General features: G+C 43.8%; 1 protein-coding gene across 1 annotated transcript in view; it reads left to right on the top strand.

Moving 5' to 3' along the window:
- The window catches only part of EHD2 (EH domain containing 2), a 179,407-nt gene extending 152,322 nt beyond the window's left edge, over window positions 1-27,085 (top strand). The window contains exons 4-5 of the mRNA XM_069207478.1: window positions 19,632-19,796; window positions 22,509-27,085. Of these exons, the coding sequence (XP_069063579.1) occupies window positions 19,632-19,796; window positions 22,509-23,045 (702 nt within the window). The 3' untranslated portion in view covers window positions 23,046-27,085. The remainder of the gene's footprint in view (window positions 1-19,631; window positions 19,797-22,508) is intronic.
- Window positions 27,086-27,496: the final 411 nt, after the last annotated feature.

Raw genomic sequence — 27,496 nt, 5'->3', positions numbered from 1 at the left:
GTGTTGCTTTCTCTCCCCCACATGCTTCTCCCCCACTACCCTTTTTGAAGTGCTTGCCATCATGTGCTTTTACCTCCTGTATTGCTTTATCACTTGAATGCTTCTCTCTTCCAACTCCATGTTTCTCTCTCTTTTACCCGTTTGCTTTTCTCCTGCATGACTTCCACGTTGCTCTCTCTTGCCTTTTTGCCTTTCTCTGCCCCCCACCCATGTCTTCCATGCTGCTTCCTCCCACCTGCACCCCACCCACATTGCTTCCTTTGACCCAGGTCCACATGTTGTCTCCCATTACCCATTTTAAACTAGCATTGGCAACGCCAGTAGCTCTTGTCTATGCAAGAGTTGTTTTAACCATGTCGTACCCAAGGGCGACTGCTATTTATCGTGGCTAAAAGTTAGTTTCATAGGGGAGAGTGACATGGAGTGTCGTAGAGTGGAGTGGCTAGAGTGTTTTGCATTAGAGTGAGGTCACGTAAAGTAGCATACAATGGAGCAGTGTAGAGTGGACTGGTGTGCAGTGCAGTGACGTAGAGTACAGCGGCATAGAATTCAGTGGCACACAGTGCAGCGGTGTAAAGTGCAGTGGCATAGATTAGAGTGTTGCATAGTAGAGTGCAGTGGCGTAGAGTGCAGTGGTGCAGAGTGGAGTGATGAAGAGTAGAGTGGGGTGGTATAGAGTACAGTAGCGCAGAGTGCAGCAGTGTAGAGTAAAGTGGCATAGAGTGCAGTGGCATAGAGGAATGCAGAGTAGAGTGGTGCAGAGTGGATTATATTGCTGTAGAATACAGTGGCATAGAGTGCAATGCCGTTGAGTGGAGTGCTGCAAAGTCCAGTAGCAAACAGTGTAATGATGCAGAGTAGACTAGCTTAGAGTGAAGTGGCATAGAGTGCCTTGGTATAGAATGCAGTAGTGGAGGGTATAGTGGCATAGAGTTCAGTGGCATTGAGTGCAGTGTTGCAGAGTAGAGTGTTGTAGAGGACAGTGGTGCAGAGTGTAGAGTGGAGTTCGGTGGCATTGAGTAAAGTGGTGCAGAGTAGATTGCCGTGGCATAGAGTGCTGTGACGTAGGGTGCAGTGACATAGGGTGCAGTGGCGTAGAGTGTAGTGGCATAGAGTACAAAGGCATAGAGGAGTGGCGTAGAATGCAGTGGCATGGAGTGCAGCAACATAAAGTAGATTGATGCAGAGCATTGCAGAGTGGAGTGGAGTGGCGTACAGCGGAGTGCATAGAGTGCTTTGGCATAGAATATTGCAGATTATAATGGCATAGAATTCAGTGGCATACAATGCAGCATTGTAGAATGCAGAGGTGTAGATTTGAGTGATGCATTGTTAAGAGTAGTGGTGTGAAATGCAGAATAGTGACATAGCGTGCATTTGTGTAGAGTTCATTAGCATACAGTGTAGAGGTTAAAAATATAGCGGCGTAGAGTGCAGTGGTGTGGAGTGACGCAGAGAGAAGTAGAGCGGTTTAGAGTGCACTCGCATAGAGTGCAGTGGTGCAGAGTGGAGTGGTGCAGAGTGGAGTAGAGTGCAGTGGCACAGAGTGTAGTGGTGTGGTGTAAAGTGGAGTGGTGCAGAATGAGGTGCAGGGGCTTGGAGTGGTGTAGAGTGGCTAGAGTGGAGTATGCAAGATGTGGTAGCACACTGTCATTACAGCCAACTCATTTTTAATTGAAATGACTGTCACATTTGTGTAGACATTGAGTTGTACTAATAAAACAAAACAATGCATAAACGATAATGTGTGGAAATGACATCACCCAGTGTGTTATTTGTTTTGATCCTGTTAAAGTATTTGTGTACAACATACTTCAGAAATAACAAAGATGTGCTTAATCTGTAGGTTGCTAATTCTGATATATTCGGAAATACTTGTACAATTAATGTAAATGTTGTTGTGTGCTGTAAAAACCCTTTTCTCGACCCCGAGTATCCAGCAAGATTGCCACATAAACCCTCCCACTTTGATGTCAGAGAAAGAAAAGTAAGCACCTTAGACTTCTGTCTTTGAATGCACGGCAAATGTGACAAGATAAGAACAGAATTTACAGGCCTGTTTACAGAAAGGAGCACTCGTGGAAGAATACAAGCAGAGCTAGTATAAAAATGCTTTGCTCTTTGGGAGGGACAAACTGAACCTGAACAACCTAAAACAAATAAAGCCAGCAAATAGAAAGCCAGAAAATGTGAGTTACAAACCACAAAGCAATATGTAAGCAACAGGCGGAATGAATTCCCAGAGACGATTTCTGAATTTCCCCAAGCTGTATTTAGCAAACCAGACAGCCTCGCTATTTGGTAGGTTTGGACCTAAAAAACATTCACGTACTTACTTTTTCTTTTCATTTACCAATCCAATTTGGATCAGTAAATAAATAGAAAAAACCACCTGCTTCATATATTGGTGCACACATGCATGTTTTGCGTGCGTACAAAATGGCATGGGTAGCCACATCATAGTTTTTTTTTTTTTTTTTGTTTATCCATGCTGCCCAGCATCAAGGGTGCTGTACAACATTTCTAAAGACCATTGGCAAAGCCAGTAGGTCCCAACGGCGAGATCTATTGGCTTTGAGGATACTTGGTTTTATTAGGTCTGTCAAGATATTGCAGCTGTCTGCAAGATCTATTGTTACCAATTCTTTCAAATATTCAAAGAGTTGATGTTGGAATGTGTCTCTCTGATTTCATGCTATTGGTTGCTTGGTGTGCCATTCTTCATTCTATGGGGTGCTTGCAGTACAATGTTTGAAGGACTCATTTATGTCTCAAAAGCACACTGAAATCACACATAATATTATTTGTCATAGATGCAATCAATGCAGCATACTTTAAAAATAAATAGTTAAGTCGCAAAGCTAACCAAACCTATTGGCTTTGCCAATGCTTCTTTTCTAAGGTCTCGGAACATTTTAGTCGACAGCAGAGTCTGTGTCACATGTCTGTTTAAAATAGTTATCATTTATATGCAAATACGTTCTAAAACCTGTTATTAACAGTGCTTCACTCGACCCTTCGGATGATGGCATGATCTAATTAGTGCTGTAAGCAGTTACCCCATAATTGTATGGCACCACCAGCTTGAGTGAATGATCTCTGCCTTCGCAGTTTTTGCACAGTGCCCATAGCAGTGTTTCAGACTGTTGTGCCAGAGAATATTGCAAAAACTGATGACAAAACTAAGAACAAACACCTGAGACTGCACTTATTAACAATTTACCCACTTGCCAGAACAGGAACTAGATCGCAGGCGTCTGGTGACATTGTAACAACCCTACTCCCTACAGGGTTGTGAATTGTTGTGATCTGCTTTACATCACATACAACCAACCAGCCCTCATGTTTCAAGGCGTGAATATACAGACTAAACCAGTGACACTGACTTTTTGCGGAAAATACATATTTCTAAATTCCCAGAAGATTCTAGATATTTTACAAATGTTAAAAAAAATTGAAATGTGTGAAATTACCCATAGATTTTTCACCTCTGTGAATTTCTAGACAGGGATTAAGCGTGCAGAAACCTCCTAAAGATAAGAGGAATGAATGTAGTCAAAGAGAGGAAGCAGCAGAAGCACTTATGGACATAGAGACAGCAACACCACGAGCACTGACTGTGGTACTTATTAATATATTAATAAGTACCCCACTGTAATTTATTAATTTTAATATCAGCCCAGCTCAAATGCAGACTGGCCTGAGCAGCAGGCAGCTGAAGGAAAGTTGCACAGATTAAGTCAATCATCCACCCACCCAGTGACTTCTGTTTCCTTCAACTGATTGTGGCAAACACCTCTGTACTGTTAGGTACATACACATGGAAAGAGGAAATAAGAAAGGATGTTGATGATACAGTTAACTTGACATGAAGCTACAGAAAGGCTGATGAAAGGCGTGCAGGGGACGCACACATGTTTGCATTGTAGCTGAAGAGAGATGTGGGGCTGGGGCTAGAAGAAGAGGATATTTCAAGCAGTGGAGAGAGATGTACTCCAGGTCAAGAGACCCTACATATACCAATTAGCTGTTTTTTAAGTACCGAAGAATGCTGGCGTTGGTCTTAAAAAAAGAATCATGAAAATATTCATTTTTCTGCAGATTCAAATGGCCTCTCATGGGTTTCACCAGACAGAAGTGTGATGTGGTTTCTCCATTCGTGGGGAACAAAACGAAGTTGTTTTTTAAGTTGGGGTTCATAATTTTAAATTATTTGGCCCCAATGACTGAGTGATGTAAACAGTCCACGTGTTATTCTGCATACCATCTCACACCCTTTGCAGGGAAAAGGAGAGATAGAGAGAGCCTATTCAGCCTAAGACTACCAGAAACCTCTGTGCAACCACCTTCTGTGTAGAGTCTTGGCCTATCATTCTCATGTATCTGGCACTTGTTGACTGCAGAACTGCTAATACTGTGGCACTCTATACCTGCACTCTTGCTATCCAGAGCGCTTGTAGGTGGACTCTTCCAGGAAGCAAACCCCTCCTAGGTGCATCTATGTGTATGTGCATGTCTGCATCCAGATCCCTACAAGCAGCTATCTCCAAGGTACAGAACATGATTTGCATGTGAGTGTCTGGGAGCATGCTCCGTGAGGGTAACCAGATGCCTGCAAATCTGCGAGTGCAGCCACCTCTGTGGTTCGGCCTTGGCGTCTCAGGTTCATGTGTGATTAGGCCATCGCAAGGCTGTGTGCACAACACGCCCTAGAAAGTAGGATCACCTTCAAGTGAAGGTATGTACGTGTCACCACACTCAAGCTCCTGGGTGCTCTTCCATCTCTAGGGTGTTGTCCCAGACTCTAGTGCATTGTGTGACCAAATCCTCGTGCACAGGTGTTTACAACCAGCCACGTTTAAGGTGCAGAGTTATCTTCTGACGCATGCGTGACTAAACCCTTGTGATCCTTTGTGTGCAGCCCCTACCAAGTTAAACTATAAGTCCCTGGTATGTATGCGTGGACGGCACCACACATTGAGTGGATGCAGACTCATATTCTCGGGCGGGGAGGGATGGTGTGTGTGCGAGAGAGACTAGAAACCTCACTTCTCTCATAAGCTGTTTAGACAGCTAGGTTATCCCTCTAGTTACACACGTTAGTAACCATGAAGACAATAGAACTATCAGGCTACTGTTTCACTTGGTCTTCAGCGCATAAGTGAGAGTGAAGTTTTTGGGATATTCTCTCCTTCTGAGCTGTGCTGGAGGCTTGTCAATGACGAGGTGAGCCACAGTCCGAGCAGCACAAAATGTACCAAGCAGAGATAATCCCAGGGAGTGTAGGGGTTTCCCTGGAATGTACACTGTGGAGCACGGAGCACTCACCCTGAGATTCTACTTGGTGATCCCACTCCCTTGCCCTAACCCAGCCAAGGATGTCTCTTGCATTCCACTTAGTGTTCAACCCGGACCACTGACCGCTCACAAACCCACAGCTTCAATGCCAGACAGGCTGTCATCCTCTTCTACAAACTACATATAAGATCGTTTCAGTGAAGATTAGAATAGACTCATTGCTGGCTAGATCATGTTAGGCATCTGTGTGAATAAGTTTATAGATGTGTTGAAGTGCACTGCTGTTGTTTTTTTTTCCTTTTGGCGTGTACTGTCCTACAGAGACGGATTAAAGTGATTGTCTTCCTACAAAAATCACTTAAACTCTAACATGTGAGAGCTAGTGTGGCTTTCTTTTCCAAACAACATGTTATGCTCCCAAAAGGCAGGACATGGATTGTTGCCTCCTCCAAAGTATTATTTTAAGAGGGGAGGGTTTTGGGTTCTATAACTCCTCTCAATCAATTTATTTTTCGTAAAAACTGGTACTGAAACAGGTATAGCAGAGCTATGTGGAGTCCCTCATATATGCGAATGCAGGAGCATGTTTTGTGCGCCAAAATGTCACAGTACAGTAACAGTAAAAACACAAGTTTATTAGTTAATTAAAACCATAAAACTTTCCTTCCACATAAACATTTAACAGAACAATTTTAGTGCAAGAAGGCAATTACAGTTCTTTAGCTTAGGGTGAAATGGTTAGTGAATTTTCCTTCCACATAAAGATTATAAGAAAAGAACATACTAGTGCTATAGGTATTAATAATGAGGCAACAGAACAATCTTATTGTGGGGAAGATAAATACAGCGCCAAATAAAATCCTGTGTTTAAAATGAAAAGCTATATGAAATGTCCTTCCACCAAGAAATTTAAGGAGGACAGTAGCAGACCAATGAAGCATTGGTAAAAATAGGACAAAGTGGGAAGAGACCTTCTATCGATTTTATTTACCCCTACTTAAGTCTGATTGTTGATACCGGACTTTATTACGACACGAGCTAGACAACCCAGTGGACTGCCTAGGAGCCTTCCCTTCTTTAAGATGTTCAAAGCGGGTTATAGGGATTTCGCTATCGTTTCCGCCCTCCCTCTGTCTTGGTTATTTCGAGAGGCTGTGGTTTTAAGAGTGAAAATTTCCAAAAATTGAACCAGCCTAATGGTCAATATTGTATTTCGAGGGTTAAAAGCTGCAATTAGTGCTTGTCTGCAGGATCTAATTCTTAAACTGTTAAATTCTTTTTTCAGTAAGAGTCTCCTTTCGGCCGCCAAGGCTGGACAAATGCAGAGCACATGCATCAAGTTTTCATCTGCTAGATGACAGAGACAGCACTCCTGGGAGCCTACTTGCCACTCCTTCTTCCATTTTGGCATGAGGTCTAAATTAGGGACTTCACCCAGCCTAAGTGTGAGAAAGGATTGCTTGTTTTTCCGTGAGTAGGAGCCAGACATAAGTGGTGATTCTTTAAATGTTTTGTAGGAGTTAAGGATCAACCAACTATGCTCCCTATTGGTCAATGAGATCTTATCTTCTAGCAAGCTCTGTAATTTACTCGCTTTATTCATTGCTTTATTGAAAACGGGGATGGGTAGAGACCTGTTCCATACCTCATCTAAGTTCAAAAGACTCTTACTTTCTTCTAGGTATCTTATGTAGTTGGAGTTCCCTCTTTCTAGGATAATTTCCTGCCAAACTAGATTGGCTAAGGACCCTTTTGAAGCGCGGCTTAATTTGTAGCATTTAATGTATGCCGCCGGTCGGGCTAACAACTGTTTGACCAGCATGAATTCCAGTCTGACCTGGGCTGGCGATGCACGCCCCGGTAGCTGAAAAACGCGCTTATAGGTTTTTATCAGAAGCTTATCCAGAAGACCTACTTCCATCCCCCTCATTATTTCGGTACCATAGGTGATAGTTGGAAGTAGCTTCGCTCTCATTACAGCAGTAAATGGGTTCAGAGCATGACCACAGATTGAATTTGCTAGCTTGCAAAAGGCGTAAGTAAGGGCCTGCGTCTTGTTTTTTATTGCTTCTTTTTGTGCCGTGTAATTACCTCTAGCATCCACCACCAATCCTAGGTATCTGTATGATGTTACTTCCTCTAGGGTTTTCCCATTCATATGCCATTTACCTTGGGTGGATGGCCTGCGGTTTAAGGTAATCATTTTAGATTTTTTATGATTAATTTCTAAATCATTAGAACCTGAGTATTCTTCTAATGCCTTTAATATTTTCTGCATGCCTAATCTGGTATTACTGATTAGTAGTAGGTCATCTCCATATAGTAGGTTGGATACTTGTTGACCGCCCAGTGAGGGAGAGGGGGATGAGTGACCATTTAACTTGGTGGGGAGATCTACTATGTACAGGTTGAAGAGTGTTGGGGCCAATACACAGCCTTGCTTCACCCCCACTGTTAGTTTTGACTGCCCTGGATAGGTGAGAGCCTTCCCCCAATTTAACCTTCACCCAAGTATCAGAGTATAGCATTTTGATGGCATTTGAAATAGAATGTCGCAGCCCCCACTGTAGTAATTTGGCCCACAATTTGCCGTGGGAGACACAGTCAAAAGCAGCTTTAAAGTCAACAAAACATAAATAGGTTGGAGTCCCCTTTGCTGTTGCTCTGTTTATGATCAAGCCGAGCCCCATAAGATTTGTTAATGTTCCTTGGTGCTTGGTGAACCCGGTTTGATTAAAGGGTAGAATATTGTTATCTGTAATCCAGGCTTCTAGATGTTTTAGCACACAGCAGGAAAAGTACTTGAGGTCAACGTCTAAAAGAGCGATTAGTCTGTAGTTGCTTGGGGAGCGCACACAGCCACCCTTATATATGGGGTGGATTATTGAGCCTTTCCAGGATGCCGGGACGTTGCCTGTTGTGATCACGTCATTAAACATTGCTGCCAGGAAATTGGCCCATCTTTCCGTTTCTTGTTTAAATAGTGCTTGCGGTAGGCCATTGGGCCCAGAGGCGCAGTCCATTCGTGACTTTCCAATGATTTTTAATAGTTCTGGTGCCGTAAATTTCAAAGGTTCAGGGATTTTGGGAGCCCAGCTAGTCATATGCGACTGAAATTGAGGGCCTTCTTCGATGGTCAGTTCCTTTAGATGGGACTTTAAATGGGATACCCATACTTCCTCTGTTATGTTTGCGTTATTGCCTGCTTTTGCACCATTGTCTATTGTATTGATGATTTTCCAAAATCTTTTGGAATCAGATGTTTTGGTTGCAAAATGTAGTTTGGCCCACAAGACCGCCTGTTGACTTTTTTTAAAGGTCCATAGATCCCTTTTATACAATTTCCTTTGCTCTCTCAGGGCGGTCAATATTGATACATTATCTGGCCATTTACGCAGTGACCTTAGTAATTTCCCTACAGCTGCTTTCTTTTTGCGCACTGGCAACGGTAAAAGTGAACTTTGGCGGTGATTCAATTGCGCTCCCTTTCTTGTGTTACGTAAGGAATCTTTTTTAATGAGATCTAGAGCAAAGTTCTCCCAAACTGTTGTCAGCTTTGCCCCACTTGTGGTAATTGATTCTAGCTTTCGTAGGGCCTCTTCTGCCTGACGTTCAATGGTGTCTGAGGACCATTTGAGTCGCTTTAGATTTTCGGTACCTAGTGTCCCGTTTAGGGCTGCCACTTTCTCCGGTTTTTGCGGTGATGCACAGATCCCAAATACCTGTGTCTTATGGTCACTTTCCGAGCGGTCCATGATGGTAAAGGTGTTTCCTAACTTATATAAAGCAGGAGACACCAAAGTGTAGTCTAGATAGGAGACCGATTCCCGGAGAATCTTGTCCATGCCGGTGGGATATTGGGGCACTTCCGTCCGTTTAGCGCGAAGAGGCCTACTAATTCACAGGTGCGTATGAAACTCTCCCCTATTTTGTCTTTCCTGAGTTTTTTAGGGAGGGTTTGGCTGGGCATTCTTGCCACTGTTTGGATGTAGTCCTCACTGGGGTTGTGGAATAAGCCGAGATTGAAATCGCCAGATATTAACCAGAATGCTGATTTTACTGTACATTTTATCCTTAATAGTTGAGTTAAAAATGTGTTTGCTTCAATTTTTTTATTTTTAGGATTGATGTATGTGTTGACCAGAATCAATGGCTCCTGTGTGTTTTTCCCCCAATCGTTTAGCTGGAGAAATTGGAAAGGTTGGTCTTCCTCCTTATGCTCAGAGATTTTTACCAAAAGGCTGGTGCTAACGTAAATGGCAAGGCCTCCCTTTGGCCTACCGGGCCTATTTGTTTTCATTGCTGGGTTAAGATATTCCATGAATCCGATTATCGGTATTGATTCCATTGCCCAGGATTCCTGTATGAGTAAGATGTCGAAGGTGCTGAAGAAATGTATTACTGTAGGATCCTCCAGTTTTGACCGTAGGCCACCAATGTTCCAGGAGCAAATGGATAATATGCCGTGTGCGGGTTGATCCTTACCAATTCAATTGTTGCCCATCAGTCTTGGGGGTAAAACCGTCGCTACCCATTCCCTTTCTGGATACTTTTGTTGACCCAAGACCACTCTTTCCCTCCTTTCTTCTCTCCATACTTGGACTGTCAGCGGGTGCTTAGGTGGATTCTCCTCACTGCACCTTTCTTCGATGGGTCTGCTGGCCTGATGTACTCCTTTCAGAACCGACCATGTGCCTTTGGGAGTTCCCAGGTATTGTGAGGCTAGTAACGGAGTTGGATAGCGGTCTCCTTTGTAGGTAGTTACCTCAATGCCCCAGGCTTTCAATAGGTCCTTTCTTTTCATGAGCCGCTTTGGGATATCTGGTGCCGAGAAGATGGTGAGTGTTGGATCTGTGTGTTGGTTGCCTCTTGCTTGAATACATTTTATAGCTACGAGGTCCTCCGAGGCTACAAACTGAAGATCCGGTAAGGCTTTTATGATTCTTAAGATAGAAGAGCGATTAAGAACATCTGTGGGGGAACTGGAGGTGAATTCTGGAATCCAGAGTAACTGGAGGGTATTGTGTCTGTTATAAGTGACTGATTTTGCTCTATGTGCCTGTCTTGATCCTTATAGCCATCTTCCCTCTGACTAATTGCAGACTTGCTGCCCACATTGACCAGTGTTAGTTGGGGGGGCAGCGCAGGCGTATTTGGATTTAGTTTTGTGCTCTGCAGGCCCCTTGTGGGGCTAGGTCTTAGGTTCGTTATAGTGCCAATTGCTTTGGGTGGTCTCAGGGGGGACTTTGTTGAGTGGGTAATGTCTGCTGAGGCGGGGAGTGTTATCCCATCTACTATTGTGTTAGAGCTTGTACTTATGTGGGTAATAATGTCTCCATTGTATCCTCCATTTGACGTCGCCTGGTCTTTAGGTGGATCCTTTGACGAGTTGAGTTGATGAGGTTGGGCGGACTTCCTTGCCTTCCTTGCCCGCTTTCGTTCTCTTTTTGAGAGGGTCCGGGTTGTGGGAAACTCAGGGTTCCCGGGCTTATTGATGGACTGTAGCAGAGGATGATTCACCATGGGTTACATACAAGCACTTGCTAGTTGGCGGCTGTCAGCCAATATTCTCTCCTCACTTAAAATTGATGAAGCGGTGCCAGGGAGGAAAGGGGCTGCTGCTCTTTTTGTTTCTGCTCCCTCTGAGTGGATTTTAGCATGGTGGCGAGTGGTTTAGTACATGTATGTTCATCCTTCCGGGTGGGGCGGATTTCTTGAAGTATTGCCTCTAAGATTTGCGGCAGTTGAGATATCTTTTCTACTACCTCTTTACAGGAACAAATTGTATAGTCATTAGAGTTATTGACTTGCGCCCTTGTTATTAGTGCGTTTAATTTTTCCAGCTTACTGTCAATTCCGGAGACAAATACTGCCAGGGTGTTTAGCAAGTCAACTTGAATGTCCATTTTATTTGAATGAAATTGCAGCGCCATGACCGTTGCTTGCATTGAATTTAGGATTGCAGCCCACATTTCTTCTGACCTGACTGCCCCTGGGGCTTGTGATTTTAAGTCGGGCTCTTGGTTACCACTTGATAGTACTTTGTTTATTGTTGTTTTATGGGGGACTTTCTGTGCGGCTGTCACTGTTTCTGCTTTTGCTGGTCCGTTTATGAAGACCTGTTCTATACCCCAGAGGTCCTGTTCTTCTTTTTCACTATTGTACGTTGGAAATGAGTGAAGTTTTGGACTTTGACAGAATGGGCCACCTTACTGAGATTCTTGTTCTAAATGTTCTGCGATTGCTACCAGTTCTGAGTCCAGGATGGGTAGTTTCGCCGGACTAGATGTCCATTGGTACTTAGTGGCGTGTAGGAATTTATTACATAGAGTTAAGTCTTGCCTGGGATTGAAGACGGATCCTGGTGTAGGAGTTGCTGGTACCGCATTTTCCTGGACTGTACTTGATGCGTCTACTTTCGTGGGGTGATTTTTCCTGATCACTACTGTTGGCGATAGGGGGAGGAGAGGGGGTGAATTCATTCTGTGTTTCTTTTCGTTGCTTCCTTGCTGTTGCCGGTCTTGGCTGGGTGAGGTTATTTCCCCAAAACTTGTTTGGGTTGGAGACAGGGAGTCGATCCTTTTTCTGCTGGCGTTGGTACCAGTAGTAGTGAAATAGTCGGTTATCTTGTGATGCTTGGGAGAGACTACGGACTCTGGAAGCCCCTTCCGGCGGGGTCGCCTCATTCCAAAAGCCGGGTTCTCTTCCGATCGTTTCTTCCATACTGGAATTTTGGTCGCCTCCCCCGCGTGTGCCCTTTGTTAGATTTTGCCCCTTGCATGGGAGGGAGAGGGGGAGATCCTGTTCACTGCTTGCTCTCCTTTTTGGGGTTGCTTCATCCAGAGCCAGGTCTCCTTTCCTTTTTCTCTTTCCTTGTTTTGCTGGACGGTTGGTAATACTGCCTCGTGCTTTGCCTGATCTCATGATCGGTGGGTTTTGCTGCCTTAGAGCGGGGTGATTTTGGCTGGGCTGTTGGAGTGAGGGAGAACGGCCTTGTTGAGCCTTTTGTGCCTTTTATTGTTTAGAGGCAGTTAAGGGTGCCGTCCTCCAAAGAGAAACTTTAATGGACGTTGATTTCTGAGTGTGCGATCACCCTCAGGGGAATTTGGAGCTTTTGAGGGCCTGGGTCCTGGGGAGGTGCAGAGAGTTCGGAGTTGCTGGACCGTGCCAGTCCTTGTTGGACCGTGTTGGTCCCTTCCGGTCCTGGCCCTGGCTACCCTGGGCAATGTGCCAGGTGCAAGGGCGGGAGGGGGAGCAGGGCAAGGGTAGGGGTGAGGCCACGAGCTGCCTGGTGGGAGTACCGGGGTGGGTCGGGTGAGGGGTGCTGCACGCCCTGGTGGGGAACCAGTACCAGACCCTGGTGCGGCTTCCCCCTGCCCTGTTGCCCTCCTTGCCCCCCCTTAGCCCCTTTGACCTCTGTTGCTCACTGCTCACTTGCCTCTTGCTGGGGGTCACGTCGCGGGCAGCGCCTGGAGCAGGGGGCAGAGGGCCGGTAGCTGATGTCCCGAAGCCTGGTGTCGTCCTTGAGGGGGCCCTCCTTTCTTGCCACCAAAAGGTTTGTAAAAAAAAATGAAATAAAATAAAATATAATATTTGTAGCCCCTATGCCCCGCCCACAAGCCGCACCCACGATCGGGCCACTTTCGCAGGGGGGGGGGGGGGGAACGCTGCCCTCTGTGTGCTCCGCGCTATCAGGGTGCTGCGGGGAACCGGCGGCGGCTCGGGTGTCAGGCGAGCTGTCAGGCAGAGCTGCGGACAGGTCCTGCTGCCCGTGCTAGGGGTTAGGAGCACTGGGAGCTCACCGGTGCGGGATGCTCCGCTCTGTGCCCCGTGCCCCGTGCTCCGGTCTGGCTGGTTCTGCGCTCCGGCGTGCTGGTTCCGCGCTGTGTGACCCGGAACCGGAACTGCCGGAAAAACACAGAGGGGCTCGCCTTCCGTCTTCCGATATGCGTGGAAGATGCTTGTAAGCCTCATTGTAATGTCACAGTAGATATTTTCTTAGAAAGGCAGAAGTGAGAACCCAAAGAGTGGGTTGGAATAAACGTTCTACCAGTTCCAAGTGCACTGAACACGACTATCCAGAGTATTTGGGAAGGGAGTAGGGGTGTTCGCCCCAAGAAAACACATTTCAAAGGAGGAGACCCCTGCCTCACTGAACAGGCCCAAATCATCATGGCCTCCTGAAAAAATCCGTTGGGGATATGTTGAACGTAGCTATCTCACACACTTCATATGTCAATCCTATGTTCCAACCTTGACTAATTTTTGGGCTCTCGCCAGGCACCATATGGTGGACGTTTCTTTTTGTGAACAGAACGGGGAAGTGATTCCTTTGCATAAACCAGGACCAGACTCCTAAATCTATTACTGATCACTAAACAGCCTGTGTGTGGATTTATGATGAGACTTTTATAGGTTGCCGCTGTGTACCATCTGGGTTCCTGGATGTGTGATTGGTCTCATTAGCCCTCTGGCTTAGGCACGTCGTATGTGTGTGTGTTATTTTGGGATTGTGCTGTCATTCCCCGACTCACTCAATCTACCTGATCTGTGTGAGTGTGAGGATTCATTTGTGAGGGTTTCTATTAGACTTCTCTATACCCCTGATTGTGTGGGCTGATGATGAGAGATTGCAAACCTTACTCATGCGCTTCCAGCCCAGGGATTTAAATGTGTGGCTTTCACAGCTCCTCTCTGTTTAGGTTTGTTAACGAGGTCAGTGCCGGCGTAGAGGTGGAACCAGCCAGTCTTGTGTTTCTGTGTTGGAGGTGGGTACCGCTGAAACAGCCAGGCTGCACCTCGCTGCACTGTGAAGACAAGGGAAACACACTGGAAACATTCAAAATGTGCTGCTCCTTGCTAATCCTGCCAGGGGCTGGGGATTGGAGGCTCTTTTGCTTTATTCCACCTTTTGCCCATTGCAAATGCCTCACTTCAAGGACAGTGAGCAAACTTTTTGTAAACGTGTTACTGTTAGAGGCATGTGTCAGACGTCAAAGGGGACCCAGCTGGACACGGTCCTACATTGTACAAAGAGACAATTTTTACATTTCATCATAATTTGGCTAAGCGATTAGCAATATATGAAAAGGGCTTCATCACATATGCATATGTCTAGCAGTAGGAGACCTATTGCTGAGTGAAACATGCACTGCATTGGTTCACTTTGGTGTGAGTGATAGCCTTCTGCTCATTCACAAGGAGTGCATCCCTTGAGGAGTGCCAAGTATTATTATGGCAATGTTTGTTTTATCAGACCAACAAAAAAATTATTTAAGCCATTTTTTTTATTGATTTAGGCCCTGCAGCTCCCCAAGAAAAAGTTTTGCAAAAAACATGATTAAATAAAACAAACATTGACAACGCTGAAATCAGCAGCCAACATCATGCCTCTTGGCTTTGCCAGTCTTTGTTTTTATTGCGCTGGATCCTTCCTTTTTGAAAGTCCCCTAATACAATTAACATAATTTGCTAAAACAGTACAGAATGTCCTCTGAACTTTAGCATAAACACTATAAAGAATAAGCAATCACACCCCCAAATAGGTATGACGAAGTGTTTACAGTCCGCACTTCCAAGGTTTATTTCCATCATGCATTCCTCGCCACGCTATTCCGCGGGGGGGGGGGGGGGGGGGGGGGGGGGTTGTTGGGGGTGGATTCAACATGCCCCTGTTGCTCTTCAGAGCGTCCTGCCCTCTTGAAGTTTGTCAGATCACAGTTACTCTTCCTGGCTTTGTGTTTCGGGCGCTTCATTGCTCCCATAGGAGTAAGCGGCCGCCTCCTTCAGAGGTATTCCCTGGGAATGAAAGAACTGAACCTACTCAGGAAGAGCCTCTTACTATGAATTACTGTATGTTAGGAAATGTATTAAAAGAAATATCACTTCTGTCCCCAGCTGGGCGTCTGTTACACTCGTGATGTCCCTGGCTTGCCAGAGGTGGAAAGGTTATTTTTGAGTGGTTGTTTGTTTATTCTTGTACCAAAGGCAGCTTAATAGAGAGCCATTGACTAAAAAGTAAAACATAATTTACTCACGCATACTATATAGTACAGCCACGCGATCAGGCAAAGTTAGTGCAAGCTTCCCTCACATGAAGGAAAGATTTTGCAATACAGCCTATGCAGTGTCCATGCAATCTTCCCTGACAAACACGATAGAAAATCACACCAGTGAACACTGCCACGCGTAAAAGGTTCAGACAAGGAGAAATAGTTCAAGCTTCCCTGTGTTCGTACATGCAGAACGTGTAAAGCAAAGGCAAGCTTCATGCACACAGCAATGCAACATAAGTGCGCATTTCATAACACAAACACCAAGAAAAGCAATGGCAGAAACGGCGCAACTTTACACACACAGCAAGTGAAAGAGAGGCCGAGATGGCGCAACAGCTGTATGCACATGTGCACGCGCACTCCCCTCAGAAACACAACCCCCTTCCTGCAACAGGAACAGACAATGCAACACGGAGTCCAGCAGCACATGACTTTTTTCCAACACACAGTATTTCTTTATAAAGCCTGTGAAAAGTTGGCGGCTTCCACAGGATTTCTCCCCTCTAACTGCTTCCCCGTGCTTGGGTTCATTTGCGCGGGTTTACCGTGGACAGGAAGCCGTCCGGGTAAACACGCGCGTGCGTACACCAATGTCTTGAAGCACTCGCTTCCAAGACTCTGACGCCCATCCGCAGGCAATTACCGCGGCCTCCGGTCCTGGCGACGTGGTCAGGGGCGTAGTTTGATCAGTAAAATTTGGGGGCGTGGGTTATGAGGTTTGGATTTTAAAACAAACACGATAAGCAGAGCACGAGGGGGGCTAAAGGGGCAGTTGAAAGGGAGATTAATGTGGATTGACAGGGGTAGTAAATGAGATATTCAACGTATTTGACGACTTTCAAAGCAGAAAGAGAGATACTGTGTGTTTTTTGTCTGTTTTTATGTACAGAATTCCTGGTAAAACCAGACACCCCGCCATACCCGACTGAAAGCACCTGTACCCAACTAGTTGCCAGAAAATGCATTAGGTGGCTGTAACACCCCACACCACTCCCCTGAAGCTACGCGCCTGCTGATAGGCACTGTTAAGAGTCTGTTTATCTGTACAGTGCGCTTGTGTTTACCTACCATCACCGAGAGTCAGTCCTTCCCATGAGCGCGTGCTGTATGTGCGCGCAAATGCACTCCAGTAATCTCTCTCGTTTGTCTCTTGCTTCCCTTTCTACTCATTATTTTTCTACTTTACTTATCCCAGAGTAGCGCTGAATTAGAGTCAGTAGTTGCCGAGGGGGGCACCAACACTTCTTTTTGGGGACCGACATATTTTTTCCTCCTCAAACACTTCCTGAGAGTGACAGTCTGCAAGGGAAAAAGCAGGATCCTGCAAGAGTGAGATAAAGGGGCAGAGGGTGCCTGGTGGTGGATTAAAGAGACCTGTGGTGAATTCAGGACTGTGGAGCCTTGGTCTTTGGTGCATTGACATTTAATAGTGGGGCCCATGGGCTTCTGTTTATCACTTTATGCACTGGAACTCATTATTTTACAAATTAAGCACTGCCTCAGTGTTCTCTTTTTTGGGCCTGTTCAGAACAACTTTAAATTGTATTACCCGTCTCCATCAAACCCAAGCCCACGTGGGCAAAGCTGTTAAAATATGTCATACAAGGGGACCCAAAATCCTTCAAATGACACTTGGGAGAAAGATTCCTAGTTAAAAGTAGGCAGAGGCAGGGAGAGAGGCTTACACAGAGAAACAGGATAAACAGAGGTCAAATAATGCTAAAGTTAATCTTCTCAGGTGGGCCCTTGTAAGATAGGGTCCTGGGCAATTGCCCATACCTTAAACGATCTCTGATTTACCTAGTCACCCACCCACCCAGCCCATCAAATCAATCAACTCATCCTCCCAACCATTCAGCTACCCACCCAAGCTGCCATCCCATCATTCACCCATCATTCTACCAACCTGACCACTAACCCATCCTCCAACCACCCGCCCATCCATCTCTCCTTTTCAGTCACATCAACTGCTCCATTCTGTAGAACCACTCTGTTATTAGAGGGAAAAGCTACATTAGATAAGCACTTACATCTTTGCAGTGGTCTCACTGAAAAAACATTTTCAAACCACAGTGCATCTCAGACTTCTCAACTTTTAAGTCCAATACTTTGTTCATTTCTCTGATGAAAATCTTGCTGTCTTGAACTTTTATTATACTACAGTGAGGATTGGTTTTAGGGAAATCTCGCCTGTAGAGGAAACAATATATACATATTTTCTCATTCAAGCAAGGCTCTCCTCCTTAAGCAGGTGACATAGTGTGTAACCATACCAAAACCTCTCTGCGGTCCTATGGGTAGAAACTTACCCTCCCTCTGTGCCATCAATATGGCATATACACAGATGTATATAAAAGCACACTAGAGTGCGTAACGCTAATCACTATATTCTACTGTTTGTAAAGGAAGTTCCCAAAGGATGAATTGTGTTTAATTTTAAGCTCTCAACAGGAAAGTGGTGATCTGTCACACACATGTACATATATAGGAAAGGCTATTCTTTAAAAAAAATCACTTCGTTTCTCATTGTGCCTTTATTCTAAAGTGAAATATCTCAATAAAAGATTACATAAGGGTGTTGCATGGTGTAACAATGGGAATAAATACATTTCTGCATGTAGCAAACAATGCCATAATTTTCAATTTGTGTAATGTATAGAAGGAGTTCCAGCATTTTGGGAAATTCAAGCTCACGGGTATTCTATTTTCCCAGGCACAATCAACATTGTAGAGCTTGCCTTTGTCATTCAGGTCATTGGGGCATAGAGTTCAGACATTGCAAACTACCAGGTTCTGCCCACTTTAGACATTGGCTGAGTTCACCCTGAAGCATACCCACACATAAACTAGTTCAATCCAGTGCTAGAGTTTACTATATGTGTTTTTGAGACCAGAAATAGTTTTGCTTTTAGCCAATGCTCTTTAAGGCCGAAAAGGGCCAGCAGGATTCCCAACAATAAAGTTTTGCCAAAAACAAAACAAGCATTGATAAAGCCAAAAGGCTGGCAGGCATTGGCAGACCTATTGGCTTTGCTAATGCTTATTTTAATAATGGAGCAAGATCTATTGAAGGGCTCATTTGAATCCTATGTACTCCAAGACCTACCTTGGGTTGATTAACACCATATCAGCTCTCACACTATTAGAGACTAACACCTAATGAGACATTCACCCGTAGACACCACCAATCCAAGAGAAGTCTGAATAATTCAGACTTTTTAAGAGTTTCTTGAAGAGTGGATGTTCAAAATTGAGATATTCACTCCAAGTCATCAAGTTTACAAAAGACAACACAAAGAGGCAGACACTGTAAGAGACCTCCCCTTCAGGAATTATACCAATTTACGATCTCTTCACCTAATACACCACCATCCCAATAGATTAATATACCATAAAGATCATTTCCACAAGAGGACTACACTGTAAACAGTCACTAATTCAAGGTAACTTATGCCCAGAAAAATCTCCACTCCAAGACACCCACACCTCTGACAAGAAGACGTACTAACTTAGAGGCCTTTGTCTTAACAAAGTTAAACTTTAACAGTTCCTCACCCTCTATGAAACCCTACTCAAGTGGCATCCATTGCAAGAGGCTTTAGTCTTAGAATGCCTTCACCACCAAGAGAGCTTTACCCCAACACATGTTAATTCTATGTGGGATTTAGTCTATTATTGCATGTGCCTGTAACATACAGAGCTTTGTGTGGTTTCAGGGGAGGGGAAGGGGCTTTTGTGGAGTGAGCCCAAAATTCGTAATGTACACTTACTGCATCAAACTTTAGAACTATGAGGCCCTCTCCCCCTTTTACCTGCCATTTATAAAGATACATGTGCTGTGTGAGGTACTGTTTGGAATCCCCATGCATCTCTGTGACATAGCTGAGGAACATTCTGTAGAAAGCATTTCATTCTTTAGTATGTGCAACTTCTGCAGAAGTGGCACATTTTCATGTAATTTCTGGAAAAGGAAAAATGTCTCAGTGAGTTCTAGTGAGGACGCAGTTGGTGAGGTTTTAAATAGGATGCCCCCACGCTGTAGAATACGATAGTCCGAGACAGAAATTGGATGATACCCTTTGTGCCAGTGCTTCTGAAAGGGTTGCAGCAATGGGGCAAAGTGAGTCTGTCACACAAGTGATTGACTCTTCTGCTGCACTCTCAGATGCATTAGCCTAGCGTCATGTTTTTAAATGCCCCGGTGGCCTGTCTTCCTTTGCTCATTTATAAGCGAAATAATAATTCCCTTACTAATGTATTTGTTCCACCCCTTCATAGGTTCATGCCCATATCATCAGCTACCTCAAGAAAGAGATGCCGTCTGTGTTTGGGAAGGACAACAAGAAAAAGCAACTTATTGCTAAGCTGCCTGTCATCTTCGCGAAGATCCAGCTTGAGCATCACATCTCGCCCGGGGACTTCCCTGACTGTAACAAAATGCAGGTAAGGGTGGGAGGGGAGCCACTTTCATTCTAGTGACGAAGATGTCAGAAGGATGGAACAGGGGCTAACTAGGTAGCATTGTGACAGGCAGGGTGATTTTCCTTGGTTGAAGCAAAATGGCAGCACCCTTCCTCAGGAACATAGGGTCTCAGCCTTTGACGGTTGTGCCAATGATGAATACCTCAGGAAGTAGCAGTTGACTCCCTCTTTTACTTCAGATGGTTCTCCAGGTACAAATGTAGGGTAGTTAGGGAAGGCACAAAAATAATTTTAACTTGAAGCATCATTTTAATTGGGTAATTAACTATGCACACTAGTGGGGAGATTACACATCCACTTTTAGAGGACACATCTCCATAAGGAAAAGGGGGGCTGGAAGAAGTCCAGTAGTGTGTAGGTACAAGGGACTATGGTTCAAACAAGGGTCCTATAAGGCGATACACAATATTGGAAACAAAGACTGACTAGAAAAAGGAGGCATAGGGAACATGATAGAACTATTCAATTACCCCTGATGGATTTGCATTAGACACAAGAAAATCAGTTTTAATAAAAGATCTACAGCTAAAAAAAACAAGGGGACATGCTATCTGACTTGTCATAGACTGGGATTAGAGGCAGCACTTGAAAAATATTTTTGATGATGTTGGTGACAAAAGACTGGGGCAGACAGTGCAGTTTGATGCTACTACGATTGTAATGGTAAAACAGGACTGAAAGGATGCTGAATGGTACAGGCCAGTGTGTCAGCGAAGGCAGAATATGAACAGACTGGAAATGCCCTTGGTCTGAAACAGCAAGTTATGGCCAGATGAGTTGGGAAGTTTGCCTTCTCCGGTGAAATCTGCAAAAACTCTTGGGGTCATTGTTGACCAACTACTTACCTTTGATCTACAGGTAAGCCGACAGAACCATCATGTTTCAATACTGTCAGAAAACTGAGGAAAGTATTTCCCTACATCCCACAAACAACATGCAAAACAGTAGTTTTGGCATTGATCTCTTTAAGGATTAACTTCTGCAATGCCCTTTATCTAAATATTAATAAGTATTCACTGAAAAAACTTCTAACTGTTCTGGTTGCAGTGGCAAGGCCTATCCGATAAATTCCCAAGTACCAGTTAGCCTCTGCTGAATTTGCTAAGCTTCCAGTTAGTAAGTGAATCAGTTATAGAGCCTTATGTATTGCTCATAAAACCCTGTATAGGTCAGGACTGTGGACTATTAGAGCCAAATTTCATTGATACTTGCCGAGCAGGTCACTTCACTCTGCCAAGAATGATTTGGTAGTGATTCCGAAATTTCGGAAGGTAAGGTGGGAAAGAAGATCCTTCTCAGTGGCCACAGCTAAGCTGTGGAACACTCTCCCACATCACCTTACTGGCCTTGAGAATCATCTAGCCTTTAGAAATGGTCTTAAAACCTGGCTTTTCTCCGCAGAGGGTCTTTGATTCCCCTAGGTGCTATATGGTTGCTTCTCTGGTACCTAACTTAGGTAGCACCTTCACGCCTCTTGGTATTTGTGCGCTTTATAAATTTGTTTTTTCATTCTTTGCTTGCCAATCTAAAACGAACGGTAAAAAGCAAGAAAGATGAAAAGAAAGCAAGAAGAAAGAAGGGTGATGGAATTAAATATATAAAGAAAGAATATAAAAAGAAAGAAGGAAATATATGTGAAGTTAGGTATAGAAAAGCTATACTTACCTTTCAATATTCTGGTTTTGATACTTTATTCTTGGTATTTGCCTCTCTCGATATCCTGGCTTCGATATTCAGGGTGCATATCATCAAATACAAATCATATTCAGTATAATTAGCAGCATAATAATAGGTAGCTCAGCAGTAATGAATATTATAAGATTGAAGAGAATATACACCACAAACACTGTTTATCACGTATCTCCATTTGATTACTCTGAACTCCTGATTTGTCTTGCGGCGTTATGTTAATACACTGCTTTGTTGATAAGCCATGTAATAACTCCAGTATACCACTTGTAGACCCAAGGTCTTCAGTATTGTGTTGTTTCAGGTAGCATGCCTCCCTGAGTGTCAGCTCTCTCCCTCTTCACTAACTGAGGGGAGTTTGTTCACCCTATGTTGCAAAGCATCTCGATGTAGCTGGTGGAGACACCTTACACTCAGAAACCTACGTTTGGCATGAAGCAACATTAGGCTGGACACACTATGGGCCATATGTACGAACACTTTTTCCCATAGACAAAGAATGGGTAAAACCCTTTTCTACATCTGGCCCTATGTTCGTTCTAAACACTGGAAGTGTTAGCGTATGTTGCATTTGAAACCCCGTTAGTTTTCAAAGGAAAGCTGTACCTCCCAGGTGCTGTTTACAATAGTAACTGCAGAAGTGGAACGTTCCACTTCAAGCTGGGCAGTGAAGGCATGATATATCTGCCTATATAAAAGAAGAGATTACTAATCTGCAGTTTATGCACAAGCAAAGCAAGAACTTGCGATAAACACATGCACATTTTAAGATTTATTGCATACTTATTTAAGTGAATGCACTTATTTTAGGCCGAATGCTTATGTTAATATATAACATTATTTTATTACAATCTAATCTGCTGCGTGTTAGAGTGCATTTAAAGTCAGGTGTGGTGAGGTACAGTGGAACATGTTGGTATTTTATCTGTATGCTGGCAATGTTGAGACACTGAGTTCATCTGTCATTGTTTTCCTGTTCTCTAGGAGCAGCTTATGGTCCACGATTTCAAAAAGTTTCACTCCCTGAAGCCCCAGATGATTGAGGCTTTGGATCAAATGATGACCGCTGACATTGCAAAGCTGATGCCCTTACTGCGACAGGAAGATATGGATACCACTGATCACATGGTCCAAGGTGGGGCATTCGATGGCACACACAATGGCCCATTTGTAGAGGGCTCCACCGAAGGTGTGTATGAAGGAGCAGATGATGAGGAATGGGTAGTCACCAGGGACAAGCCCAAGTATGATGAGATCTTCTACAACCTCTCACCCATGGACGGGAAGCTGACAGGTACCAAAGTCAAAACCTGGATGGTCACCACCAAGCTTCCCAACTCAGTGCTTGGAAAGATCTGGAAGTTGTCCGATGTTGACCGTGATGGGATGCTGGATGATGAAGAGTTTGCCCTGGCCAGTCACCTTATTGAAGTTAAACTTGATGGCCATGGGCTTCCGGGTGAGCTGCCAAGGCATCTGGTTCCTCCTTCCAAGAGGCGCCAGAAGGGCTCTGCAGAATAAGAAACCCCAGCCACATCATGCCTATTAACTCTTGGTTGCCACAAGAGTGCTCTACAGAGGATGTGCAGAGGGTGGGGTCAGGGAGGAAAGAAGAGAAAACATATATGAAGCTTTGTTTTAGCAATAATGACTCCAAAATCCTCCATTCGAAAATGTTTTGGCAAACTTGACGTGATATATAAAATGTCAAGTGGGCTGAAACCAATTGTTTAAACCTTTTGTGATGCTGACATATTATTTGATGCAATGCTCAGTTTCTGGTAAATAATAACACATGCAATGTATTTCTGAAACATCTTTCTTGAGTTTTGGTCATTTATTCAACAATGAAGAATTCAGTATTTCTCTTGGTTGTGATCAATGGAAGTACAATGTGATCAACCAAACTTGCTTGGATCAAAGCCCCACACTTTCAACAATATGGAATGGCTACTGTAACATGTCAGTGTTAGATCCTGCAATGAGATTTTGGACTTGGGTAGCATCCATGCTGACATCACTGTTCTGGAATGGGTTCATGATTGCCACTGCTTGAGTTCTCTCAGTTGCTTCATATTGATCTTAACGCTTAAAAGACCTGCAGCCAACATCAGCCAACAAACGGTTTAAAAGTTAATTCCTACTCAAACAGGTCAGCAACCTGATTTGTTATTTGGGAAATGGTTAGCCTAAGACCTTGTTGATCTGAAGAAACTTCCATTAAATATCAGTGTAGGAAATGTCACCTCAAACTAGCTGGACAAGATGATCGACCAGGATTTCAGTGTCCGGGGCACACCACAAAAGTTGTCATTTCTGTATGATGGCATCTATGAGAATTTCTATATGATCTCTGGTAGATGCCAAATTTGGGTAGTGCGGGTGTGACCACCATTAAATTGTGTGGGAGTAACACTCTTACTTCCCAGCACGGGGCACCTGATGTTTTTTCTTTCGCTGGAACGTAGGAAACAAAAGTGGATTTAGAGGAGCATGGCAAAGTGAAGCTGTCTGTTCTCACATTTTCTCGGTCAGGATTACTAAACAGTCTTGGCTACTTTGCTCACTGTGAAAAATAATATTGATCAGTGAATAGTATTGCTACATGTTCAAAGAAATCCAGGAACTGCTGTGCTTCTGGATTAGTGGGAAGGTGGGATCTTACAGTGGTGCTACTGAACTTTCCTTGTACCAACTTAACCGTCTCCTTTTGCATGCACCCATCCGCGCCCCCCCCCCCACCGAAAGAGGGGTTGTTTGGTCACTGCCAAGGTCTCTGATGATCAACCTTCCATGGTATATAGAGCAATCAAAGATGTAGTTGGCCTGCCAGGGGTGATTTAGCCATAGCATGGCAGTGCACAAGTACGTGTAGAACGAGGTTTAATGTTCCATTCATGAGTTCAGAAAGTTCTGTCTGTTATTTCTTCCCCCAAGGGACCATACAAATTCTAGTGACCTTTCAGGATGTTTCTAAGGAGCCTCAAGGGGAATATCTTGTTATGTTTCTTAGGGCAGTAGTGGCTGTAGGCACACCTCTGGCTTTAACCGCGTTCATAGGATGGTTTATTTGTTGTTGCCCAGATGACTACTACCTGTGTTCATAGTCCTACAGTGCCTGTGTCAGACCTTTTCACAATCATTCCAGCACCTGATCGATGTGCACTTTGTTGGATTGCACCAAAGCAGTTCAGACTAGCTGCACCATCTCTTGGGTTTGAAGCATAGCGTTACTTGTTTTGGCTAATTACTATGGAATGCTCAGGTGCCTTGAATGTAAGAAGCGTCTATCATTGAAAACAGAAGATGCTCATTCTGATTTTATCCTTCCAAGTTATGAACAGCCTTGAGCAGCCATTGGTACTAAATGTACCACAGATGCCACCAAGAGCAACAACAATGTTTGTAATTGAAGAAACCACAGGGAGTTGCTTTGAAATAACCACACTTTCAGGTGACCTTGCAGTGGTCAGGCATAACCAAAGATACGCTGAACTGACCTCTTCGCTCAGTCATTTGTCATGCGTAAGAGGCTTACATCAACACAGGTCAGGGCTATGGAGTGATCTTTTCTATCAAGCTTTGTTTTTGTTTGGTCTTAAATTGTGCGTTTTCACATTATCCAGTACTTTTTGGCAGATTCTGACAGGTTGCAAAATGCATTGTAAATTGCCATATGTTACCAAAGTGATATGTTCTGCAATGCCGTGCTTCAAAGAAAGATGCGTAGACAGCCTTCAATTGATGATGTTTTTTTGGTTTTTCGTTATTTTCCGGACTTCTGATGAAAACCTTTCCAGTTGCTCTTGTTCACCACATGTTCAGACAAGATGTCAACCAATAAGGCAGATTCACAAAAGTCTTAACGAAATATAGAGTTTGGTCTTTGAAATCATGTCGATCGTTCTACTGATTTGTTCTGTGTGTTGTTTTTTTTGTATTTTTATCTGAGTTTTGGTCTTTTTTCGCTAGTATGTCATCATATGTTTGACTTCACGCTTCACAGTGACACAAGTACTCTGAACTCACACCACAAGTATCAATCTATTGCTAACATACTCTTTTCCAGATTCATTTGTTCTGCTTTTCAAAGTGAGTTTGTTTCACAGCTGTTTTAGTTTTTGACATGCCTGATCCCCCAGTTTCAGAATCCCCACCACGACAGAAGCTACTAAAACCAGTACCAGACTAACAATGGTGCTTTTCTGCTCGTATTAATGGTTATTTCATCAGGGTTACGGATATTAAATAAGGTTGATAATGGCCTGCAGCCAGACTGTAAGCTCTCCAGCCCCTTTTCCAAGAGTGCACCTGGGAGACCTGTTTAATATTCTAGTCCATATTCCAGTGCATGCTGAATCACGCAGTCTTGCTTTTCTAATTCCTGCACTGGTTTGGTTATGTTTTATCATGCACTAGAATAGCACAATGAAAATCTTGATGCGACCATAATCTAACTGGACTGACTACATTTACACCTAGTACTTGGGAACTTGCTGATTCTCTTAAGGATCTGAAACCACACCAGACCTGTCACCTGTCTAAAACACCAACAATAATCAGGCTCATGGGTCTGTCCTCATATTAGGCAGCCATTTTGTTTTTGAAGGAATGCAGATTATGGGGTCTGTACAATGCAGTATTCTATTTTCAAAATGGTAATACATTTTTGGAAGGATGAAACATTTAAATAAGACTAATTTGATCAAACACGACCTGCCTTTCTTTTGAAATTTAGAATTGTCAACTGAAATGCTGGTAAGAAGATCGTTGTCAGCTTGTTAGCCAACCCTATACATTCAGGGACTTGTACTATCTTGTTTTGAACAATAAAAGCAAAAATGGCACAGTTTGAAAAGGAAGATATGGATAAGGACGGCCTGATGTCGTTGATTCTGTTATAATCTTGCATGTCGGAATTTTCGGCAACTTGGTTGTGAAGGTAGTAAGTAGTCTTTGGTCTAGAACTGACTTGAGGTAGATAACTTATGCAGGTATTTCTCTCAGGACTTGCTGACAAATGTCTGAAGGGTGAGGGTCTTTTCTGTGAGGCAACAAGATTTTTAGCTTCTGCCAGATGTATCAACAAACCCTGTAAACAATGGACAGTTCTCCAAGTGGAAATGTGAATGGATGGACAGTCATCAGCGGACTCAAGTTTGGCTTAAGGGGTTTCTAGAGAGGATCATAGATTCAAAATAGAAACCAGTGTCTGCTGGAGCGTAGAACCAGACACCAGGGATTTCCATGTCCATGGAGAAGTCTATTTAAGAATAGAAGACCACAGTCCGTCCTGGTAGTAGGGATGAGATGGGTCACCGCTCCTCTCCTGCGGGGGTAAATCATGAATCTGTACATATGATATTCACAAACACCCTCTTACTATGTTGTCTAGTCTGTCAGTGCCCTCGCTTGCTTTGTTAACTGTTTAAGTGCCACCATTCTGTACACTGCCAGCAAAAGCCTGAGCAGAACCTTGAAGGCTTCATATCCTTATGTTTTGTTCATTATACGTATTTATATCATCATACTATAATAAAGATTACCAATGCATTGTTGAATGGGCTCAAGGGTCTAACTCTTTTAAACTTTTTAAATATAATCATCATTTCTCTCCTGCACTTTCCCTGACTGTTTTCTCCTGGAATAAATGTGTTCGTCTGCATCCTTAGGTCATCATTCCTAATCGTACACATCAGTCCAAGAATTATGATTCTTGTAGTGCCCATGTTTGTTTTTCCGAATAGGTATGGAAAAACTAGAAAACACTGCACTGGAGTAGAAAAACTATACCCTGCTGTACAAAGGTATCAATGCAAAATCTATCTAGAAGTCAGTGCTAAACTAGGGGCAACACCCTATGATGCCATTAAGTATCTGCAAACTTGTGCAGTATAACAGAGTTAGGATTGTTCACTCATCATTGTGGAATGATTATTGGTAATGACGTTTACAGAAAATGTTGCCTTTTT

The sequence above is a fragment of the Pleurodeles waltl genome, chromosome 9, assembly GCF_031143425.1.
Source record: "Pleurodeles waltl isolate 20211129_DDA chromosome 9, aPleWal1.hap1.20221129, whole genome shotgun sequence".
Taxonomy (NCBI): Eukaryota; Metazoa; Chordata; class Amphibia; order Caudata; family Salamandridae; genus Pleurodeles; species Pleurodeles waltl.
This window is presented reverse-complemented; position numbering and strand designations above follow the sequence as displayed.